Genomic DNA, 16741 nt, shown 5'->3' with positions numbered 1-16741 from the left:
AACTTTGTTTGTGTTCAAAATGTAGAAAAATGAACATAATAAGCGAGTACACCATGAATCCATTTCCCAAACCGTGTTTTTAGCTTGTCCTGAATCACTAGGGTACACCTATAATAAGTGTTTATATTCGGACTATTTTAGATTGCTTCGGGGGTACCGCGGCGGAGTAACCCAGTACCTTTGTGATTCTTCATAGACCTAAACAGAGAGAAGTAGCAACGGCTACAATGTTCTTCCGCAAGACGCAAGCAGTTCTGTTTATTAACCGCTAGAGCGTCAAAAGTTCCCTACTGCAGCTTTAACATCTATAAATGCATTGCTGTGCATTAAATATATTGCTGCCTTTAGATGGCAGTGTACCATCCTTTCACCATTTCATTTCATTTATTTTTTTCTTTCTTCCTCCGGTCAGTGGTGATTAATAGCAAATAACTACAGTTTTCTTGTATCAGTAACTGGAGTAACGTTTGGGAAAATATACATGAATATGCCATATCCCCTGCTGTATTTCTGCTGTTTCTCCATGCAGCGCTTGTTCAGGATAATGTGCAAGAGCGCCCTCTAGTCGCAGATTTCACCACTTCACCGGTTTCATTGTTTAGGGCTCAACACTGATTAATTCTTCTTTAGGGGTTTGAGTGTGGACAACATACGGAATTATGTGTGTGTTAAACTCCGAGGATAATTTAATATCAAGTTTATATTTGTACTACCTGTCTATTGACTGCATTCGTGTGATGACTTTGTCTTCCTGGAAGGTTACTGATCAGCTTAAGTCTTAGACGAATGTCGACTCAGCGGAATAGAACGGGCATGTGTCTGCGCTCGGACAGCAAAATATCTGATTACCTAAAATAATATTCAACTAGACAAAATCTTTCTTATGCAAAAACTAAATATAATTTATTAACGTCATTGACTAGGACTTCTTGCATTTTGGATCCTGTAGAAATGCATTTACTCGGGCATCCAGGCGTCTGAAGCTTGGTCCTGATGTGAGTTTGAGTGATGGGAAGTTGTTTTGGAGTGATACGTCAAAGGTCTCACCTGTCCTCCAGGAATGCATCCAGATACAGCACCAAAGGAGGAGGTAAGGCTTCATCTGTGAGGAATCCTGTTTGGAAATAGTGTGAATGCGTTTACTGTGGTGTTCCTGGAACGAGGAAACTTATTTGTCCTACTCTGTGAAATTATTATAATTTAAATTTTTTATATTTCTGATATTTTTTCAGAATGTATCACTGTAAATTGCCAAGATCTGAGCAACTTTTCTATTATAATAGTTTTATTTAAATGCCATGAACTCCTAACCTTGTGCATGAGACCCCCACATTTTTTTAAAGAAATCCATAGAATTTTCTTTATTATAAAATAATATTAATGTGTCTTAATTATTATTTGAAAAATATTTATATTTAATATTTTTTTAGCACTGTACTGTTAGATATTTATTTACTAATTTATTTAATTTAAAGTTACCGTATAATTATTTGTTTTAATATTATTTTAATTGATTTATCTAAACTTTTCTATGCACCCCCTTGGGGGTCCCTGGACCACATTTTGAAAACCTATGCCTTAGATCACCAAAATCATCTTAAGTACCTCTAGGCACCATTTCAAACTGGGCATTAAGGGTCAGTGTTCTTTTTTGTACAAGGGCAGATCTTACACTTTAGATCCCAAAAGTCCCTGCAGTAACTCTAAAGAATGTTATTGATTTCTAAAGCAAACCAACATAAAGAGAGTCTCCTTGAATTTTCCTTGAATGACTTAATTTTGATGGCACAACACAAAAAGATTAACCTATTGGATATTATATAAACTTCTTGTCTGCTTAAATGCTAACATGTTCTTTCTTTACCTAGAAATCCATTAAGATTGGGACATTTTAGATTAGAAGTATTTGTGGAATTGCTTGGATGCACCTGCTCTAGACAATCCTGGGATTTACAGTTTATTTTTGACTATCCGTCCCAGTCTAAAATAGAGTTGACTTGATTAGGTTTGTTGTAACTCATACATCTAAACCCAAGCCAAGGATTGTAAAAGCAAGGTCTGTTTCATGCTGCTAGAAGATATCTTGGTGATCTTCTTAGATTTGTATTTGTTCAGTTGTTATTTTTAGATTCAGAAAACTGGTGATGGGCGTGCACATTTAGCAAGAAACTGGTTTAAGATACTAGTGGAGTGTCATGAGTTTTGTTATGACAGGACAACTTGTAGCACTGCGCAGCTGGAGTTGATTGTCTCTCAAAGCCCTGCATGAAGTCATAGGAGCGACTGTCCAGTAACTTTTCACTGCTTAGAGGAATAACTGACAGCTCAGACCATGGGAGTTGCAAACTCAAGAGACTATCGACCAACAATAACTGTTGTGCTGAAAAGTAAGTATTGTACAGTTTAGAGTTAGATACTACAACTGCTGAGGTTGTTGTCTGTAGCCTACTTATTTGTTAGTATAAGATCCTAAATCTAAAGAAAGGTTTAGCAGGTTTTTGGTAATGCTAGCAGATACAGATTTGTTCATACCTGTTCTGTCATACCAAAGTTTCCTGCCTTTGGAAGCCAAATTAAATTAGCATTTTAATCTCCTGTATTTAGAAATGAAAAAGGAAGTCCGCAAGATGTTAGTTTCAGTTTGATCTGTGTGTTCGTGAAATTCCAGTGTTAGGCTACTTTGAATGTGTGTTAAATATGCTGGTTTATCACAGTGCATCATGGACTTTATAAGTCTTTGTTTATCAGAAAAATGCATAATAACAAGGAACAATTTAGCTAAATGGTTTGATACTAGTTAATTTTTTCAAATTTTAATTGAAAATGCTGAATTGTGGAGTGTGTTTGTTTCGTGGCGTTCTACTCTAATCTTGAGTGATGCATGATGGGAAAGAGGCCACTAAATCCTGTTTTGCATCACCCGATTAAGTCTTTAATCTCAGACACTATAAATAATTTGTTTTGCTTTTTCCAGTGCGTCGCAGTGACTGCTGCTTTGACTCGAAAGCAGGTTTATTACAATAGTGATGAAAATTCTCAAGATCGCTAACAATGTTTCTTTTGAAATCTGTGCGGTGCATCTGTCACATTTTGTTTGTATACAAAAGATTTGGCCACTTATGGACTGAGGCCAATAGCCTTCAAATGGATTTCCCTTTGGCCTACTGTACTTGAGCTCTTCGTCTTTAGTTGAGATTCAGCTGGGCTGGCTTGACTGTTGGGATTTATGGTTGTGGATTAGATGCAGATTTTTACCTTAGATCCATATAGCTTAATTTGTTTAAAGGAAAGGTAGTTTTAAACCACCATTTATGTGCTTGGAAACATTTGCTACATGTCTTAAGAGAAGCTTCTAGTGTGGAAAATCAGATTCTTGGAAAGGTCCAATGAATCTCATTTGGGCAAAAGCTGTGATGTCACATGCACTTTGTGAGATGTATTTGCTGTCCTTGTCCTTTAATAAGAAATCAGAACCATTTTATATATTGCAATGCATATCTAAATAATCAGAAGATTGTTCAGGTGACATTTCTACATTTATGTCTTTTTCTCTTGAAAGGACGCAATGAGCCCCTGAAGAAAGATAAGCCCAAGTGGAAGAGTGAATATCCTATGACAGAGGGCCAGCTGCGCAGTAAAAGAGATGAATTCTGGGACACGGCCCCAGCATTTGATGGCCGTAAAGAGATCTGGGATGCACTGAAAGCTGCAGCTGTCGCGATTGACTGTAATGACCATGAACTGGCGCAGGCTATTGTAGATGGAGCCAGCATCACACTGCCTCATGGTAAAGATTTAAACAGCATTTCAATATACTTATAATATAAATATAATATTTACAATATTACTGTTATGACATTTTTTATAATAAAAAAAAAACAGCCTCGCTAACCCCAAACTTTTAGACAGTAGTTTGCATATAAATATACATATGTACATACTAAATATACACATTTGGTTTATGACAACAGCATTTGAGCTGAACTGGAGTTTTTGATTTGCTTTTTCAGGGTCTCTTATGGAGTGCTATGATGAACTGGGGAATCGCTATCAGCTCCCTGCATACTGCTTGGCTCCTCCAGTCAACCTGCTGTCTGAGTGCAACGATCATAATGTGTCTGAAAACTCTGAGCTACAGGAGAAGGAGGAGAAGGAGTTCCAGCTGAAGGTGCGTCTCTCCACCGGAAAAGACCTTCGCCTCAGCGCCACGATGGCCGATTCCATCCGTCAGCTGAAAAAACAGCTTCAAATTCAGGAAGACATTGATACCGCACACCAGCGCTGGTTTTTCTCTGGAAAGCTACTCACGGATAAAACACGTTTACAAGACACCAAAATCCAGAAGGACTTTATAATACAGGTCAATGTTAGTCAGCCCATTGTTCCCAACTAAACACACAAATCTTTGAACTGGGACTCAATGAACTCAAACCTATGTTTCTATTATATCATCTCACTGATCCGGTGTGAGTTTCAACACTTGTGCTTTTCTAAATATTAAACACAAACATTTTCTTCCAGAAAGGTATATTTTCTTGAACCTATGAGGAGCTGAAAAGGTCATATATACATGCATGTGTAAAATATTAATATAGTTACACAGCAATTGGAGAGTATATTCACAAGATTTTGCAAAATAAGTTTCCGTTTACTGTATGCTTAACAATCAATAATTGTAGCATACTAATTGTATAATATTTAATTAGATACCTTGCCTTGGTTTTAATATCCCTACATATGTTGTGTGGATATTCATTTCCATATTCCATGCGGTATCATTTGCCTTGACCCTTGATTCAGTGTCCATTACTGAGCAGAACTTTTTTCAATTTACAGAGCGTATGGATTTTTAAATCTTATAGGGGACTAATCATAGACTGGAGACTTTTACGTATCTGTGTTATCTGTAAAACAACAACATAAACAAAACAACCTGTGTTCATGTGCTTAAGTTGTTTGTATACATTTGTTTGTTGACATGCTTTTATAATGTATTGCAGGACAGACAGGTTAATAATAAAAAATAAATAATAATAATAATTTTAAAAAAAATCATAAATTGTTAACAACATTTGCGGCATAATCCAATCACCACAAGAGAGGATTTATTTACGGATTTTTTTTTTCTTTTTTAATATTATGTGATTAAATGAAATAGCAACTGTAAAACATGTCAAAATGTGTGTCAGTGTAAATACCAGAGAATGGTTTATTTTTAACACCATGTTTTAATAAACAACGTACAAAGATATATGTCTGACTGACAAACTCTCAGCTTACCACATGTCCTGTCATGTGAGTGGAAACCTTTTAGTTATTCTTTGCTCTTTTGATATTAATAATATACAATATGAAGCAAATTGACTAGAATAGTATATTTTATATGAGTGCCAGCTCATGTTGGAATTAAGGGAAATTAAAAAGTAGACAAAATGGTATTTAATTGTGTGTGGTGAATTTTTGGAAGTTGAGACAGTAGAACATGTTTAAATGCTATCTAAAGAATTAGACATGTCATTGTTCATCTCTTACATAGTGCTCGAGGAGAAAGAGCAATAATTAAAACTGTTCAAAATTCATTGACGGACATAAAATCAACTTAAGTTTATTTATTTTTAATACTCAGTAGATGGCGGTATGAGACCCCCTCCAAAGAAGACGCGCGCTGATGACGCAAGTCTAAGCGCGACACGCGGCGTCAGACTGAGAGACAAACGTGCTTGCAGTACTGTAAGGAATTTCACCTGTTAAAATGGTGAAGTCCGGAAAACTTCGATCCGGAACAGCACAGAAAATCAGGCGATGGAAGAAAGGTCACAGTAGTGACTCCAATCCGGAGACAAGTCGCCATCGAAAAGCCGCGAGAGGCCGATATTTCAGCCGTCCCTCTGGTAAGACTTTGGCCTGTCTGACAACACGTGGGTAACGTTAGCTGGTCGAACTTCGTGAACAAGCTAAAAAAAGCATGATGCTTGGTTTATTTGGAGGGCGACGACTAATTTAATATCGGGGTTATTGAAAATTTCTGACAGTCAGTTTGACTGCCGATGTTTTGACTGTATTCGTGACTAGTATGTCGTAACATTGTGTTGAGATGGTCTGTTTGATGTGAACGTGAGTTTTAACAGATCTTTGTCAATGTTTAAACAGAAAAAAGTGATCTGACAGTAGATTCCTTGAAACTCCACAATGAGCTTCAGGCAGGATGTCTGCAGAGAAGCAGTGATGCCATGGAAGCAGGAGATGCCATGGAGGATCAAGCCCTGACAGAGAAAACCTCTGGGACTTTTCTTAGTGGACTGTCGGACTGCTCCAACCTCACTTTTAGAAAAGTACAGCGCTACTGGGAGTCAAACTCTGCAGCACATAAAGAGGTTTGTATTCAGTTTGATGGCCAGAGAACTGCACCTTAAGCTATTATTACAAGAATATTTTAAAGGAAAAGTTCGGCCAAAATTGAAATGCTGAATGTGTATAATAAATGTCTTCATTTTCTACAGATCTGTGCTGTATTGGCTGCTGTAACTGAAGTGATTCGCTCTCAGGGAGGAAAGGAGACGGAGACGGAGTACTTTGGAGCTTTGGTAAGTTGAAGTCACGAATGGAATCAGTTTGTTTCATACCAACTTGGCTGTGTTGAAATACTTGAGTGCACTTTCTGTGGATCAGTCTTTGAATTAGGGCTCGACAATAATTCAATATCAATATGTATCGTGATATAATTTTTTTCAATAACACTGCTATGGTTTTTAAACACATTTCCGATATTTCGATACATTACCAGTGTTTCCTATACATTGATTCATTGTGGCGTTTGACAATCAGTTTGCATTTACAAAGCTGTTTCCAGCAAGGCTTTTTTTTTTCTTTTCCTGCTGCACTTTTCATACTCTTTAAACCGGCTAAATAATTTTTTTTTCAATCTATAAGATTTATCAACTTACACTACAAGTCAAAAGTTTTTGAACAGGAAGATTTTTGAAGAATTTTTTATAATGTTTTTCTTTTAAAGAATTCTTCTGCTCACCAGGCCTGCATTTATTTGATCGAAAGTACTGCAGAAACAGTTCAATTGAAATATTTTTTTACTATTTTTAATAACCGTTTTATTTTAAAATGTAGTTATCCCTGTGATCAAAGCTAAATTTTTAGCATCATTACTCCAGTCTTCACTGTCACGTGATCCAGAAATCATTCTAAGATTCTGATATGCTGATTATCAATATTTAAGAGAGGAATATCAATATTTTTTTTCAGGATTCTTTGATGAATAGAAAGATCCAAAGATCAGCATTTATCTGAAACACAAAGCTTTGTTACATTGTACACTATTCCGTAAATACACTATTATTTTTGTAAAGAAATTATATAAATTTTTAGAGAATATTATATGGTTTTAAATGAGATGTCATAGACTTTTTCTTAAGTTTGTATACACAGACATCTGTTGTGGGCGTTCTTGGCAGTTTTTAAGAGGTGTTTTTGATAGTGTTAATATCGATATCAGAATTATATTGTATTGACCGAAATTAAGAAATATATTGTGATATACAAGTTTTGACCATATTGTCCAGCCCTACTTTGATGTCTTTTAATTTAGCATTTTTTGCTAATGACAATTGCAGATGACAACACTCGAAGCTGTAGATAGCAGTGAATCTCTGGCAGCTGTTGCCTATCTCTTAAACCTGGTCATGAAAAGGTGAGTGGTGCGTCATGAGTCAAATAAAACCGCATAGGAAGGAATTTTTGATTGGCCTTAGCTGTTGATCTAAATAAGTACATGTACTGCTCATCTTTTCAAGGATGCCTGTGGCAGTGCTTAAGAAGAAGTTCTCAGACACAGCAAAGGTTTTACTAGATATCATGTCAAACCAAGCCAGTTCTGACTCTGTGTCCTGTCTGCGATGGGTTTGTACACTCTTCTCATAAATCTAACATTTTGATTTTATAAAGATGCCCCTGATTGATTTAGTTCGTACAGCAAGTGGTTTGGTATTTTTTTTTTTTTTTTATCTAAAATGACTGAAGACCACCAGAGGGGAAATGTATGTGATGAGGTTGTGATGCAAGGAGGAAGTGCGCTTTGTGTCTCCTCTTATTATTTTGAACTTTCATGTTCTAATCGCTGCTATACTAATCTCTGCCATATTCATTTGTAGATCATATCCTGTCTTGCGACTTTGCTGCGTAAACAGGATCTGTCAGTCTGGAGTTACGCTTCAACTTTACAGATGTACCAGGGGCTTTTGGTCTTCACGGTGCACTCTAAGCCAAAGGTCTGTCTGTTTGACTCCCATTCGCTCAGAGTTGGAATGTTACCGCTGATATTCCTTTTGTACAATTTTAATAATTCTATCCTCCACTAGATGTTATGGTAATACACAATGGAAACACTATTTTTGTACTCGCTTTGCAGAGCAAATGACTAATTATTTGACATTTCTGAATAGGGCTGTGCAATTAATTGCATGTGATTGTCATGCGCATCTCGTCATTTAAAGCCCGTCCCATAATTAGTAGTAAATCTCCATCACCTTCCTTCAGGTTGAGCAGCTTTCACTGCACAGAGCTGTATGTTCATTGACAAGCTAGGTGATATTGCATTTGGAATTGTTTGAAATTAATTGCACAGCCATATTTCTGAATAATGTGTTGCAGGTGCGTAAAGCAGCACAGCTGGGTGTTTGCGCAGTCCTTCAGTACAGCGACTTCATGTTCTCTGATAATGCCCCGGTCCATCACCCAGCAGCAGCCGCCACAGCCAAATTCTGCTGCAAAGAATTGGAGCAGTCAGGAGGTTAGTAAACTCATGTACTTACTGTCAGAACGCTTAAAACAACCAATGAGACCTGCTTTTGATAACAGGTGAAATTATCCAGCATCTCAGGCTACCACTAAATCATTTAAAAAGAATAAAGGAAAAACAAGAGAGCAAACTCAGCAACAGTGCATTTCTGTGTAGAATGCAAGTAAAGGACAGATGAGTGGTTCCTTGATCTTTTCACACAGCCATTCTACTCTCATACCTCACTGCTTGGTCATTTTTGGTGGAACTAATCCTGTGAGTGTGTAAATGAATAATTGTATTTTTCAAAAGCATTTTAGTTTTAGATAAAACATACATATTAATGTTGAAAATCAAACTGCATTAGTTTGCAGAGGCAGTCATTGCAGAGGCACTTGTGCAGCACAATTTGTCCTATAACGCCACCTACGGTACAATACACTTAGTGGATTCAATTGTTGTTGTTTTTTTCTGATTTTAAAGAATTAAATAGTTTTCTGCTTACTGATTGAGTGATAATCTTTGTTTTCGTCTCAAGGCAGCAAAGAAGACACTACCACTCTGCATGTGCTGGGTCTTCTGAAAGACCTGCTGTCTGCTCTTCCCCTGAGCTCTGTCAAATCTTGCTGTGAGACCCTTCTCCGTTTGATGACCCTGAGCCATGTGGTAATAGAGCAGTTTAAGGGATACATTCTAGTTTTCATTTTAAATGAATCAATCAGTTCTCATTGACTTGTCAATTCTTAACACTCACGTCTGTTTCTCTGAAGCTGGTAACAGCAAATGCAATGCAGGCTTTCCACAAGCTCTTCAGCAGCAAGCCTTGTCCTGCCAGCATGTCTGCAGAACTGAACGCACAGATCATCACGGTGAGTATGATAATCGCTTAACACATGCACATGGTCTCAGAAGGATTTGATTCTGCTTTTTAATTGACCACTTTGTAGATTGACACATCTTCCAACACCTTTCTTCTAGGCTCTATATGACTTTGTTCCAAGTGAGAATGATCTGCAGCCTTTACTAGCATGGCTTGCTGTAATGGAAAAAGCCCATGCTCATCTTGCCAGGTAGGCCCTTTTCAGCACTGAGTCTTTTGTTTGCTGCCTTTGTGAGGAATCTTGGTCATTACATAATTGTTGGCCTCTAGTTTACAGAGCTCTCTGAGCATCAGTCATCTTCCTCGCCTCTTCTCTGTCACCATGGCGTGTCTTCTGTCTCCACACACACAAGTTGTCTCTGCTGCGACTCAGACTCTGAAGGTTTGTCATGACATGTGAATCAGCAGCGTATTGTGTTTCTTTTTGTTCTTGTATGTTTAAAAGTGTTACTTTCCCCTTCTGTGTCCAGACTCTGTTAAATCAGTGTGTGGCTCCGCATATGGCTGAAATCGGATCCGTTTTACCAAACACATCAGCTGGAAATGGGGCTTGCATCTTAAAGATGTTTCGGTGAGCTACCTGAGACTTTTATTTTTCATAATGCTATGTTTTCTAGAGCATGGTCTTGCTAAAGTCTAGTTTCTGTCTCTTTCAGTATCGTGGAGGAAGGATTGTCCTATCGTTTTCATGCCTCTTGGCCGTTTGTGCTGCAGACCTTGGGCTGCTTTCTACCGAGCTGCAGGAAAACAGGCTCATCCTATTATGATAAAGGTTGACTGAAATACAGTATATTCTGTAGTTTGTGCGTTTCTATGTAATTGATAGTTTACTCACAGACGTGTTTGTGATCCTCAGAGTCTGCAGTCTCTCGGTGACCTTCGGGCCACCCCTCAGTTCCCCTTCTCTGGAGAGCTGGATCTGGCTGTGGGCAGTGCGGTGGAGAGCATGGGCCCAGAGGTGGTCCTGAAAGCTGTGCCCCTCCTCATCACTGGAACAGAGTGAGTTACTTTGCTGGTGCATCTCAGTCTTTTGAATTAAATAGTAGTTTATTAATGCTGTGAAATGTTCGTTTTTTTTTTTTTGCAGTGATGACCTGGAGTTCCCGCGGAGCTGGCTGATCCCAGTCATAAGAGATCATGTGAAAAACACTCAGATGGCTTACTTCATCTCATACTTTTTCCCTCTGGCAAACAAACTTAAACAGACAGGTATGTATTGGTCACACTCGCATTGGTTTACACGTTGAAATGTAATTTTGTGTCTGTAGTACCCTATTAAATCACATGTTGAGATATGCTTATGCAAATATTGATCTCTGATATTTCAGCTGATGAACTGGAGCAGTCAGGACAGAAATTGATTGCTAAAGTGTATCAGACTCTACAGATGCAGGTACGCTAATTTAGTTTTTTTGTGGAATGGATCATCTATTTGAATTGATTCCCTGTTGTTTTAAAGGAGTAATTTGTATTTTCCAGATTTGGACCATGTTACCTGGGTTCTGCACTAAACCCACCGATCTGTTGACATCGTTTAAGGGCTTTGCTCGGTCTCTGGGTATGACCCTAAATGATCGCCCTGACCTCCGCCTGTGCATCTGCCAGGCCTTGCGGACTCTCATCAACAAGAGCTGTGAAACAGGTCAGCTGGGCTGTTAAAACCAAACCAACTCAAAATCTGAATGGCTTTTTTTTTTTTTTCTATTGCTGTGGCTATATTTTCTCTGACGACTGCTCTTTGAGATTTATGATTGTATACTGAATGCATTTTTTTTTCTTATTCTGTGTCATCCGCAGAGGAGGAAAAGGCAGAATTGCAACGATTTTCCAAGAACTTCCTTCCCATCCTATTTAACGTCTACAGTCAGCCGCCGATACCTGGAGAGACGGCGTCTGCTAGGATGGCTGTCCTGGACACAATCCGAGTCTACCTGAGCATTACAGAACAGGCGGTAATTAATTTATAAAAATTATGTCATAGCAAGAATAACTTTATTGCAGTCTCTCCTGCTGCGAATATCTTGCAGTCTGCATATATTTATTGTGCCATTGCCCTTGTTGCCGGTTCTAAACATTTGTTCCATTGTTGCAGATGGTGTGCACATTTCTGCAGAAAGCATCAGAGAGACTCAACAGTGCAGACAACTCTAAATTCACACGGTAAAACAGCGCCCTACCTTTATTATCTTTATTTACAAGGCTCTAGATATGAAAAGTGCTTTGTTTCAGTGGAATGGCACCTTCACTTACATCATGCTTTGGAAAATAAGTGTCTCTTATTTTGTAGGCTTTCAGTTATCGACTTGATTGTGGCAATGGCTCCGTGTGTAGATGAAGCATCCATGACCCAGACATTCAGTTTGATTAAACCCTTTGTGGAGGTAAGAATCTTCCTGTTACTATTTTAAAACATATTTTCACTCTTGTGATATGAGTGTACTTCATGTAATACTTGTCTGTGTATATAGAGCAAGGATTCTAGGATCCAGAAGAAAGCCTACCGTGTGCTGGAGGAAATTTGTGGAGGAGAGAGTGCGTCTTGTAAGGCTTTTGTTCTGCAGAATCTCGAGCAGCTGAAAACGATGCTGATGGACAGCCTGACGACAGCGGCATCATCTTCCAAACGGGTGAGAGCTGTGAAAAGCACAATCATATTTCCACACAGAATGTGTAATGGATTAATATGTGGTGCTTTTTTGACACTTTTCAGCCGAGACTCAAGTGTCTGATTCACATAGTGAAGCAGCTGAATGAAGAACACCGTGATTTCATTACAGCTCTGCTTCCTGAGGTATGTCTTGTATAGAGCACAATCTTAAATTAGAGCGTTATTCTTTATAAGACGTTATAATATTTGGGCTTTTCGTGTGTTTAGGTCATTCTTTGCACTAAGGAAATGTCTATTGGTGCCCGCAAAAATGCCTACTCTCTCCTAGTTGAGATTGGAAATGCATTTGTAAGGTTTTGTGGGAACACAAAAGGTGAGAATAAAACCTTTTAATTTGGTTGTATTATGATGTGTCAATGAGCTGAAATCATTTTTTTTAATGTTTTTTTTCAGATGCCATAAATGAGTATTTAGGTCATGTGTTTATTGGACTAACTGGCTCTGTAACGATGATCACCTGTACAGTTCTGGCTTTAACAAGACTAGTGTTCCACTATAAAGGTAGGAGGGACTTCTGCGGTCCACCTTAATGTGCAAAACAGAAGTAAGCTATTTTCTTTGTGCAATACTTCCAGTTCATTTGCTGCTGTAGATGAATAACTAGAAGAATTACTATTTGCACTACAAACCAGAGTGTTTGATTTATGAATTAAAATATGATGACGTTGTCAGTTTATAATACAAAGAAACGTAATGGGCATGTGACCGGAAGCATTGCACGTTAAAGATAAAAAATATCTGGAGGAATGTCCATTCTTTAAAAATAAGGTGGAAACAATCAAACAACTAGCCTGTTTTTAATTTAATGGGGAAGCACAACTCCTTTTCTTCAGAAAACGTAGTGATACATGGATTGTAAAGAATCAGTAAATGTTTATAATCTTTGACCGTAAAGCAAAAATGTTGTTTGGTCTGGTCTTTATGTGCAGATTCCATCGATGTGTCCTCACTTGAGGCTCTGCTGCAAAATGTGTGTCTGCTGCTTTCGAGCAGGACGCGGGATGTCGTCAAAGCCTCTCTGGGTTTCCTAAAAGTCTTGCTCTTTTCTATGGATGTCAAGGTTTTAGCCAGCCATATTGCTCTTATTGTAAGTGAAGAAGAGAGAGGGAGTGTTTTCAAGTTCATATTTTCAACATTTGAAAAGTGTCGGAGAGGTGTCTGTTATTAAAGTGACTGTGTTACAATTCTTTTCCCCCCCTATCATCTTGCAGATGGAAGGCATCAGCAATATGAATGACATGCGAAGACATTTTAGGGTGAAACTTAAGAACATTTACACCAAGTTGTTTAGGAAATTTGGGTAAGTTTAGCAGCTGATCAAATCTGACTACTTGGTCCTTGATTTCTTAATGCGTTTTTTGTGTCTTTGTATAAATTGTAATGTAAAACGTTTTCAGATTTGAGCTGGTCAAAAGCATGTTGCCGGCTGATCAACAGAAGATTCTAGTGAACATCCGTAAAACAGAGGCCAGGAATAAGAGACGCAAACTCGTGATCAAGACAGAAGAGGACGGATCAGACACTGAGGATGAGAAGCCTAAAGTGAAAGCAGAGAGGTACAATTTTTCCATAATAAGTTTTATTGTTATTTTAAAGCTTAGTTTACAGTGCTGAGCAAGATGTACTTCATTTATTTGTCTCTCTGCAGTATTGAGGACATTCTGGCCGAGACAGACTCTGATTCAGATGAGGATGAGAAGCCTAAAAAGGGTCAGAAGAAGCCAATGAAAAAGGGCCAGGCCTGGCTAAAGGAAGGCGTATCTGATGAACCACTCAACTTCCTCGATCCAAAAGCAGCGCAGAGAGTTTTGGGTAAAGGCTCTTTAGATTTGTCAAGTTTGATTCGGTCATCTCAAATTGAAGTACATTCATATATCTGTGTGTGTATTGCTCATTTTTATTCCACAATATATCTAGCCACCAACCCAAATCTAAAAAAGGCCATCAAAACGGAGCATGGGTTCAAGATGACATCCGATGGAAGGCTGATCATCAAAGAGGAGGTTGAAGACGATGATTCTAAAACTAAAGGTGGGATATAAACATCTGTGTTAAACAAATTGCTCACATTTTGTAATCATAATAAAAACAGTGCAGTCATATCCATATCTTTCTTCAGATGCTGAAATGGATGATGTACTTGAAGAGGCTGGAGTCAAAACTGTAAGTGTTTATGTATTTCACTTGCTTTGACAGAACTGGGAAGCATACAGAAAGGTTTTGTGATGTTAGTTTCTCTCTGTCCCTGTTGAACAGAAGAAGAATCCTAAGAGGAAAATGCATGATGATCTAGACGATGATGATATGGATGTCAAACCTGCAATGGAATACAAAGGTAGGACAACAACATTTTTGAAGTTCAATTCTATCTTGTAGATTTTTACTTTCCTTTGGAAATAATATACAGTATATAGTGTACAGATGTGCAAAATTACACGGACAGACTTCCAGATTCACTGAATCCCTAATTGGACAGTTTCTTAGACTTGACTGTATCACACTCAACTTGCTGTCAACTATATTAATACCATTGCATTCTAAGATACTTCAAAGAATATAGTGGATTTACTATGGTACTTTAATTAAAATAAAGCTATTACTGTGCCGAAGAAATGATTGTAATATCATGATATATTGTGGTTCTTTGAACTCCTCAGCTGGTGGCATTGGAATCCACAGACCTCTGGATAGAAGACCAGAGTTTGGGAAGGAGTACAAATCTAAGGTTAGAAGTGAAGAGCCATTTTCATCAGAACATGTTTAGTAAATAACAAAATGAATAGCTTCTAAACATCTGTTTTTTGCAGAAGGGAAAAGGTGATGTTAAGAAGGCTGGCAAGTGTGACCCATATGCCTATGTACCATTGAAGAAAGACCAGCTTAACCGCAGGTAAGGATCAAAGCCTGTATTTACATGTGTCCTCTAATGAGGGATGCAGCTGATCAAACATTACTTGTACCTTTAACAGGAAAAAGGCCAAACTTCAAGGCCAGTTCAAAGGCATGGTCAGAGGGGCCAAAAAAGGAGCAAGCTCTGGATCGAGGATACTGAAGAAGAGGAAAGCATAAAGTGTGTTGTTGTTAGTGGTCTTCCTATATCTGCCCCCATTTTTCATTGTATGATAAGATTAAAGTTAGAGAGGACAGGAGCAAGTTCCTGTTCTCATGCTTTGAGAACCTCTTGTGAAAGCATCTCTTCAAAAGATGATTTCAAGAGGTCCTATTTGATGTGTGCTGTGGTTGGATTTAAGAACATAGCAGTATGACAATAGCTTTGTGCCAAATGTATTTATGGACTTCCTATGTTGGACGGAAAATAAACTCTTCAGAAAACCCCCATTAAAAACTACAATTCCCATATTGCTGTTCACTGTCCTTCCAGTTTTTGTATTGAAACATTAAGGCTAATGCCATTTTTTTTCTTGAAGCTTTAATAGAATGATTTCTAAATTTATTGAAGTTACAAAAACCTATTTCCCATATGCCCATCAAAAAGTAATTTAAATCTCATGAGTGGTACGGAGTGATGGATATTGTGTGCTACAGTTTTTCAGCAGAGGATATTGGTGGAGTTAATGTAGATCCCAGCTGTGTGTGTGTGAGAGAGAGAGTGAACGAGGTCCGCTGGAGGTCAGACGTGTCCTCTTACTCAATAAGCTTGAATGGATTTACCCTGATGGGCCCTGTGAGAATCGAGTGATACAGACTCAGTTTATGGTGGTGTCTGCTGGCTCTAGCTGATTTTGAGAGCTATCTCTCACTAACAATACATGACACAGGCCTATTATAAAAGGGGTATGAGTTTCTTTGTTCTGTTTTAATTTTGAAGGGCTTTTACAAAAAGAAAATTCTTTACTGAAAAAAAAGGAAATTCTCACAGGACAACGTTTTAACCTCTTAATAACTTCATTAAGTTACATCCGCCTGCGGTTTATATAGAATATTTGAATTAAACTGTTTAGTGAGTTGCTGAATGTTCGGCCAAATATAGTTTCTACAAAGAAAGTGATTTCTCTGAAGGCAAGTATGGATGGTCGTATTTTCATCACAACAGACAAACACCGTTTGGAATGTCAATTAAAATGTCAGAACCTTTAATTAAATCGAACTCTGAATACTGTCTGATGTACTGCAGTCATTTTGGCCAATAGAGGGCAATGTTTCACTTCACAACAGACGACGATGTAGGCGCGTTAACGAGTACTTATTGCAACAGCATTCAGATACATACTGAAATAATTTCTGTTCTAATTTTGAGTCTGATATTGGAAATATAGACTGTATTACAGATACACTAACTGAATGATTCTCCTTTGGTACAAGAACAATCAAGCTGTCGCTGCACAGCAGGCAGAGGAATAATGTGTGGCTGTCAGAGCCTGTAATGGGAACATCTCCAGTGCTG

The 16741-nt window shown here is 38.1% G+C and overlaps 2 protein-coding genes across 3 annotated transcripts; both read left to right on the top strand.

The window, feature by feature from the left end:
- The first annotated feature begins 437 nt into the window (after positions 1 to 437).
- Positions 438 to 5355, top strand: ubtd1a (ubiquitin domain containing 1a). 2 transcript variants are annotated; one of them, XM_026224943.1, is made up of 3 exons: positions 438 to 1090; positions 3560 to 3787; positions 4011 to 5355. In XM_026224943.1, the coding sequence occupies exons 1-3, from the start codon at positions 1009 to 1011 to the stop codon at positions 4391 to 4393; spliced, it is 693 nt and encodes a 230-aa protein (XP_026080728.1). In that variant the 5' UTR covers positions 438 to 1008; the 3' UTR covers positions 4394 to 5355. The 2 variants fall into 2 exon arrangements, with proteins under 2 accessions (XP_026080728.1, XP_026080729.1); XM_026224944.1 differs by lacking the exon at positions 438 to 1090 and adding an exon at positions 2026 to 2387.
- Positions 5356 to 5659: 304 nt separating this feature from the next.
- Positions 5660 to 15696, top strand: rrp12 (ribosomal RNA processing 12 homolog). The gene is given in 35 exon segments (XM_026223782.1): positions 5660 to 5891; positions 6151 to 6374; positions 6501 to 6584; positions 7626 to 7702; positions 7806 to 7911; positions 8163 to 8279; positions 8662 to 8800; positions 9327 to 9454; positions 9559 to 9657; positions 9767 to 9858; positions 9939 to 10050; positions 10139 to 10239; positions 10325 to 10388; positions 10390 to 10440; positions 10525 to 10667; positions 10756 to 10877; positions 10997 to 11061; positions 11148 to 11310; positions 11466 to 11620; positions 11761 to 11828; positions 11956 to 12049; positions 12137 to 12295; positions 12379 to 12459; positions 12544 to 12649; positions 12730 to 12837; positions 13266 to 13423; positions 13548 to 13636; positions 13734 to 13892; positions 13985 to 14148; positions 14254 to 14367; positions 14456 to 14499; positions 14593 to 14671; positions 14994 to 15061; positions 15144 to 15226; positions 15306 to 15696. Coding segments are annotated over 35 exon segments (3855 nt in total). The 5' UTR covers positions 5660 to 5752; the 3' UTR covers positions 15406 to 15696.
- Positions 15697 to 16741: the final 1045 nt, after the last annotated feature.

This window comes from Carassius auratus, chromosome 38, assembly GCF_003368295.1.
Source record: "Carassius auratus strain Wakin chromosome 38, ASM336829v1, whole genome shotgun sequence".
Classification (NCBI taxonomy): domain Eukaryota; kingdom Metazoa; phylum Chordata; class Actinopteri; order Cypriniformes; family Cyprinidae; genus Carassius; species Carassius auratus.
This window is presented reverse-complemented; position numbering and strand designations above follow the sequence as displayed.

Coding starts and splice junctions, on each gene's coding strand:
- ubtd1a (XM_026224943.1), top strand. CDS start 1,009: ATGGGAAGTTGTTTTGGAGTGATACGTCAAAGGTCTCACCTGTCCTCC. Junction 1,091..3,559: donor ATACAGCACCAAAGGAGGAG/GTAAGGCTTCAT, acceptor TTCTCTTGAAAG/GACGCAATGAGCCCCTGAAG. Junction 3,788..4,010: donor CAGCATCACACTGCCTCATG/GTAAAGATTTAA, acceptor TTGCTTTTTCAG/GGTCTCTTATGGAGTGCTAT.